Source organism: Pseudophryne corroboree, chromosome 6, assembly GCF_028390025.1.
Source record: "Pseudophryne corroboree isolate aPseCor3 chromosome 6, aPseCor3.hap2, whole genome shotgun sequence".
NCBI lineage: Eukaryota > Metazoa > Chordata > Amphibia > Anura > Myobatrachidae > Pseudophryne > Pseudophryne corroboree.
This window is the reverse complement of record NC_086449.1, coordinates 506,854,085-506,861,559: the sequence shown is the minus strand read 5'-3', so window position 1 is coordinate 506,861,559 and position 7,475 is coordinate 506,854,085. Positions and strand designations below refer to the sequence as shown.

General features: G+C 45.5%; 1 protein-coding gene across 1 annotated transcript in view; it reads right to left on the bottom strand.

Annotated features, from left to right (window-relative positions):
• Positions 1-453: 453 nt before the first annotated feature.
• Positions 454-7,475, bottom strand: part of E2F7 (E2F transcription factor 7) — a 32,804-nt gene continuing 25,782 nt past the window's right edge. Inside the window, exon 13 of the mRNA XM_063927410.1 lies at positions 454-2,072. Coding sequence (XP_063783480.1) covers positions 1,905-2,072 — 168 coding nt within the window. The 3' untranslated portion in view covers positions 454-1,904. The remainder of the gene's footprint in view (positions 2,073-7,475) is intronic.

Here is a 7,475-nt window from a genome sequence, read left to right as displayed (position 1 = left end):
TAGCAGGCATCTTCTGCACGTATATTAAGTGAAAGCACTGAAAACCGCTTTCAGCTAACCAATAGAGGTTGTCAAAAGCAGCGTTAGCAAGGGATGGCACAGAAGGACATAGTAAAAAGGAGGTCTCTCTTCATAACAGTGTTAAATATATAATAAAATCAAGAACCGTTACTACAGTATGTTGTGTAAGTGTTCAGCCCAGAAATGATAAATGACCACGTTATCACTGGATTTCCAATGCATGCTTCAGATCATATCTTGTAACGAATGTGTGCAGACCAGACAAATGGTCCCAAAGACCATACATTAGATATATACATAGTTATCCCACTGAGCCCTCACCAACACTGGTATACGAATTATTCAGTTTTAACACCACCTACCCACACCCAATTGTGACCCGATGGATGTATATTTTACCTGTACGGTAATACATTAACACTGCAGAAAAGGTTTACTTCCATACATTTTATTGGTCATTAAAAAAAATAAAAAAGATAATGAAATATTACATTTAATTTCTGTGATGCACAGAACACCCTGTACATGTTTAGAGCTATTAGCAACATAGCTAAGAGAAGCAGAGACGTCGGACCTACAAGGGAGAGGCGTTACACACAGCAGGGAGAAACTTCTATTATTGCACTGCTAGCTTTTATGCATCACACTAAACAGTGTCGTATATGAAAAAAACATTCTAATGAAGAGGGAAAATAGCACCATGAGCTAAATGTAAACATGGTAAATACATTCAAGTATTTTGACAGTCCCATTAACACTTAACAGATAAAGAGTAAATGGTTTGGTAACCCATACAGCGTGCTGCATTTTGAGCATGCAACTTAGTGCAAATAAGCATCACCTTATTACCAACAGTATAACTACTATTAAATCGCTGAAGAAAAAAAAAAAGAATAATATAGTAAAATTTAAGTACATCAAGTCATCAGCATTTTTTTTTTTTTTTAATGGTTGTCATTTCTTTTGAAGGAGACCCAACAGCTAGGTTAAAATATTATATTAAAAGGCGAGTGCATATTAGAAAAAATACAAAATTACAAAGGTAACATTTTAGGAATGACCATTACTACTGTAGTGTTAACACCTATAGGAACATAGCACATTATGTTCTCTCTCCTCAAGTTCAACACAATACAGAGGTCCCTCATAATGCTCTGTGGTATAGGGGAGCAAGAGGAGTGTGGGGCATAGGGAGATTAACAATATTTTACATAGCAACAAATACAATGTTAAATTACGGTTGAGGAACAAGCTACTTGTTCCATCTGTGCACGTGTCTTATTTCATAACAGATTATAAATATTGTGTTTTATATAGCAAGTGACCTCCTGCATTACAAGATATATTCTTCTGAGAGGGAAAATAAGACAAAATTTGGTGGTAATGTAAGGCAGAATACATTTTTCACATTTTCTTAAATATACTGAAGATTTCTAACAAATGATTAGAATACAGGTAAACAATATTCAAGTAGTAAGCCTAGGTTACCAAAATACCATGTGCCATTACCAGCGTTTCGGACTGGTGAATATGGCTCACCTGAACAATAGTGTGTTGCTATGCAACAGGAATTTACAGCTTGAACAACAGAACAAACTGAAAATGTAAACTCTGCAATGTATCAAAACTTATCCTGGGCAACAAGTAACACGGACAGCATAACAAGTACGTTAGTTCAGTGCTGAGTGATTTTTGCTCACATCTTCCACCCACAAAATAGTACTTTAAGTAACCATTTTTATCCTAGGATATCGTGTGTCATAGCTTACTGAAGACAAAACTACCAGCATAGGTAAATTTAGAAGGATTTTTTAAAATCCATTTAAAATATTTACATCTAAGGAATGTAAATAGAATTGATCCTAAAGGCAGGAAGCCCTCGTTTAGTCACTGCTGCAAATGTTCAGCCTCCGCTGCGCAGAGCTTGAGTTTCGGGCTTGAGGCCTTTCCTTTTTCTGGAGAGCTGGAGACACGCCAGAGCTACCAGGTGTCTTGAAGAATGTGTCTTTGTGAAGTGGACGAACACTTTTTGGAGTTAATGGAGTAGGTGACTGAGTAGAAGGGGGGAAAAAAAAGAAAGAAAAGAAATTAAATTAAATTGACCAGCCCAAATGGAAGGTTTGTGCTACTGTAACATCTTTTAGCAAATGCACATTTGTTTTATTTCAAATAACAAATCTTACACATGCAGTCACATATTACAATAGTCCTATCAGCAAGTGAGGTGCGGAGAGGTCAATGGCTGGAAAGGCACTGGCTAATACTGTTGTGGAGCCAAATTGACACACATGATTTAGTGGTGAGTTTTGACTATAAAATAAGAATTTACTTACCGATAATTCTATTTCTCGTAGTCCGTAGTGGATGCTGGGGACTCCGTAAGGACCATGGAGGATAGCGGCTCCGCAGGAGACTGGGCACATCTAAAGAAAGCTTTAGGACTATGTGGTGTGCACTGGCTCCTCCCCCTATGACCCTCCTCCAAGCCTCAGTTAGGATACTGTGCCCGGACGAGCGTACACAATAAGGAAGGATTTTTAATCCCGGGTAAGACTCATACCAGCCACACCAATCACACCGTACAACTTGTGATCTGAACCCAGTTAACAGCATGATAACAGAGGAGCCTCTAGAAAAGATGGCTCACTACAGCAATAACCCGATTTTTTTGGTAACAATAACTATGTACCAGTATTGCAGACAATCCGCACTTGGGATGGGCGCCCAGCATCCACTACGGACTACGAGAAATAGAATTATCGGTAAGTAAATTCTTATTTTCTCTGACGTCCTAGTGGATGCTGGGGACTCCGTAAGGACCATGGGGATTATACCAAAGCTCCCAAACGGGCGGGAGAGTGCGGATGACTCTGCAGCACCAAATGAGAGAACTCCAGGTCCTCCTCAGCCAGGGTATCAATTTTGTAGAATTTTACAAACGTATTTGCTCCTGACCAAGTAGCTGCTCGGCAAAGTTGTAGAGCCGAGACCCCTCGGGCAGCCGCCCAAGATGAGCCCACCTTCCTTGTGGAGTGGGCATTTACAGATTTTTGGCTGTGGCAGGCCTGCCACCGAAAGTGCAAGCTGAATTGTACTACAAATCCAACGAGCAATAGTCTGCTTAGAAGCAGGAGCACCCAGCTTGTTGGGTGCATACAGATTAAACAGCGAGTCAGATTTCCTGACTCCAGCCGTCCTGGAAACATATATTTTCAGGGCCCTGACAGCGTCTAGCAACTTGGAGTCCTCCAAGTCCCTAGTAGCCGCAGGCACCACAATAGGTTGGTTCAGGTGAAACGCTGAAACCACCTTAGGGAGAAACGGAGGACGAGTCCTCAATTCCGCCCTGTCCGAATGGAAAATCAGATAAGGGCTTTTACAGGATAAAGCCGCCAATTCTGGCACGCGCCTGGCCCAGGCCAGGGCCAACAGCATGACCACATTCCATGTGAGATATTTTAACTCCACAGATTTAAGTGGTTCAAACCCATGTGACTTTTGGAACCCAAAAACTACATTGAGATCCCAAAGTGCCACTGAAGGCACAAAAGGAGGCTGTATATGCAGTACCCCTTTTACAAACGTCTGAACTTCAGGAACTGAAGCTAGTTCTTTTTGGAAGAAAATTGACAGGGCCGAAATTTGAACCTTAATGGACCCCAATTTCAGGCCCATAGACACTCCTGTTTGCAGGAAATGTAGGAAACGACCCAGTTGAATTTCCTCCGTCGGGCCTTACTGGCCTCGCACCACGCAACATATTTTCGCCAAATGCGGTGATAATGTTTTGCGGTTACATCCTTCCTGGCTTTGATCAGGATAGGGATGACTTCATCCGGAATGCCTTTTCAGGATCCGGCGTTCAACCGCCATGCCGTCAAACGCAGCCGCGGTAAGTCTTGGAACAGACAGGGTCCTTGCTGGAGCAGGTCCCTTCTTAGAGGTAGAGGCCACGGATCCTCCGTGAGCATCTCTTGAAGTTCCGGTTACCAAGTCCTTCTTGGCCAATCCGGAGCCACGAATATAGTGCTTACTCCTCTCCATCTTATCAATCTCAGTACCTTGGGTATGAGAGGCAGAGGAGGGAACACATACACTGACTGGTACACCCACGGTGTTACCAGAACGTCTACAGCTATTGCCTGAGGGTCCCTTGACCTGGCGCAATACCTGTCGAGTTTTTCCCAACGGTTTATAATCATGTGGAAGACTTCTGGGTGAAGTCCCCACTCTCCCGGGTGGAGGTCGTGCTGAGGAAGTCTGCTTCCCAGTTGTCCACTCCCGGAATGAATACTGCTGACAGTGCTATCACATGATTTTCCGCCCAGCGAAGAATCCTTGCAGCTTCTGCCATTGCCCTCCTGCTTCTTGTGCCACCCTGTCTGTTTACGTGGGTGACTGCCGTGATTGTGTCCGACTGGATCAACACCGGCTGACCTTGAAGCAGAGGTCTTGCTAAGCTTAGAGCATTGTAAATGGCCCTTAGCTTAGGATATTTATGTGAAGTGATGTCTCCAGACTTGACCATAAGCCCTGGATATTCCTTCCCTGTGTGACTGCTCCCCAGCCTCGCAGGCTGGCATCCGTGGTCACCAGGACCCAGTCCTGAATGCCGAATCTGCGGCCCTCTAGAAGATGAGCACTCTGCAACCACCACAGGAGAGACACCCTTGTCCTTGGTGACAGGGTTATCCGCTGATGCATCTGAAGATGCGACCCGGACCATTTGTCCAGCAGGTCCCACTGGAAAGTTCTTGCGTGGAATCTGCCGAATGGGATTGCTTCGTAGGAAGCCACCATTTTACCCAGAACCCTTGTGCATTGATGCACTGAGACTTGGCTTGGTTTTAGGAGGTTCCTGACTAGCTCGGATAACTCCCTGGCTTTCTGCTCCGGGAGAAAAGCCTTTTTCTGGACTGTGTCCAGGATCATCCCTAGGAACAGAAGACAAGTCGTCGGAACCAGCTGCGATTTTGGAATATTGAGAATCCAATCGTGCTGCCGCAACACTACCTGAAATAGTGCTACACCGACCTCCAACTGTTCCCTGGATCTTACCCTTATCAGGGAATCGTCCAAGTAAAGGATAACTAAAATTCCCTTCCTTCGAAGGAATATCATCATTTCGGCCATTACCTTGGTAAAGACCCGGGGTGCCGTGGACCATCCATACGGCAGCGTCTGAACGGATAGTGACAGTTCTGTACCATAAACCTGAGGTACCCTTGATGAGAAGGGTAAATTTTGACATGAAGGTAAGCATCCTTGATGTCCCGAGACATCATGTAGTCCCCTTCTTCCAGGTTTGCAATCACTGCTCTGAGTGACTCAATCTTGAATTTGAACCTCTGTATGTAAGTGTTCAAAGATTTTAGATTTAGAATCGGTCTCACCGAGCCGTCCGGCTTCGGTACCACAACAGTGTGGAATAATACCCCGTTCCCTGTTGCAGGAGGGGTACCTTGTTATCACCTGCTGGGAATACAGCTTGTGAATGGCTTCCAAAACAGTCTCCCTGTCAGAAGGAGACATTGGTAAAGCCGACTTTAGGAAACGGCGAGGGGGAGACGTCTCAAATTCTAATTTGTACCCCTGAGATATCACCTGAAGGATCCAGGGGTCTACTTGCGAGTGAGCCCACTGCGCGCTGAAATTCAGTGAGACGGGCCCCCCACCGTGCCTGATTCTGCTTGTAAAGCCCCAGCGTCATACTGAGGGCTTGGCAGAGGCGGGAGAGGGTTTCTGTTCCTGGGAACTGGCTGATTTCTGCAGCCTTTTTCCTCTCCCTCTGTCACGGGGCAGAAATGAGGAATCTTTTGCCCGCTTGTCCACGAAAAGACTGCGCCTGATAATACGGCGTCTTCTCATGTTGAGAGGTGACCTGGGGTACAAACGTGGATTTCCCAGCTGTTGCCGTGGCCACCGGGTCTGAAAGACCGACCCCAAATAACTCCTCCCTTTAATAAGGCAATACTTCCAAATGCCGTTTGGAATACGCATCACCTGACCACTGACGTGTCCATAACCCTCTACTGGTAGAAATGGACAACGCACTTAGACTTGATGCCAGTCGGCAAATATTCCGCTGTGCATCACGCATATATAGAAATGCATCTTTTAAATGCTCTATAGGCAATAATATACTGTCCCTATCTAGGGTATCAATATTTTCAGTCAGGGAATCCGACCACGCCAACCCAGCACTGCACATCCAGGCTGAGGCGATTGCTGGTCGCAGTATAACACCAGTATGTGTGTAAATACATTTTAGGATACCCTCCTGCTTTCTATCAGCAGGATCCTTAAGGGCGGCCATCTCAGGAGAGGGTAGAGCCCTTACAAGCGTGTGAGCGCTTTATCCCCCCTAGGGGGTGTTTCCCAACGCACCCTAACCTCTGGCGGGAAAGGATATAATGCCAATAACATTTTAGAAATTATCAGTTGTTATCGGGGGAAAACCACGCATCATCACACACCTCATTTAATTTCTCAGATTCAGGAAAACTACAGGTAGTTTTTCCTCACCGAACATAATACCCCTTTTTTGGTGGTACTCGTATTATCAGAAATGTGTAATAACATTTTTCATTGCCTCAATCATGTAACGTGTGGCCCTACTGGAAGTCACATTTGTCTCTTCACCGTCGACACTGGAGTCAGTATCCGTGTCGGCGTCTATAACTGCCATCTGAGGTAACGGGCGCTTTAGAGCCCCTGACGGCCTATGAGACGTCTGGACAGGCACAAGCTGAGTAGCCGGCTGTCTCATGTCAACCACTGTCTTTTATACAGAGCTGACACTGTCATGTAATTCCTTCCAACAGTTCATCCACTCAGGTGTCGACTCCCTAGGGGGTGACATCACTATTACAGGCAATCTGCTCCGTCTCCACATCATTTTTCTCCTCATACATGTCGACACAAATGTACCGACATACAGCACACACACAGGGAATGCTCTGATAGAGGACAGGACCCCACTAGCCCTTTGGGGAGACAGAGGGAGAGTTTGCCAGCACACACCAGAGCGCGATATATATACAGGGATAACCTTATATAAGTGTTTTTCCCCTTATAGCTGCTGTATCTTTAATACTGCGCGTAATTAGTGCCCCCCCTCTCTTTTATAACCCTTTCTGTAGTGTAGTGACTGCAGGGGAGAGACAGGGAGCTTCCCTCCAACGGAGCTGTGAGGGAAAATGGCGCTAGTGTGCTGAGGAGATAGGCTCCGCCCCCTTATCGGCGGCCTTATCTCCCGTTTTTCTATGTATTTTGGCAGGGGTTAAATGCATCCATATAGCCCAGGAGCTATATGTGATGCATTCTTTTGCCATCCAAGGTGTTTATTATTGCGTCTCAGGGCGCTCCCCCCCAGCGCCCTCAGTGACCGGAGTGTGAAGTGTGCTGAGAGCAATGGCGCACAGCTGCAGTGCTGTGCGCTACCTTGTTGAAGA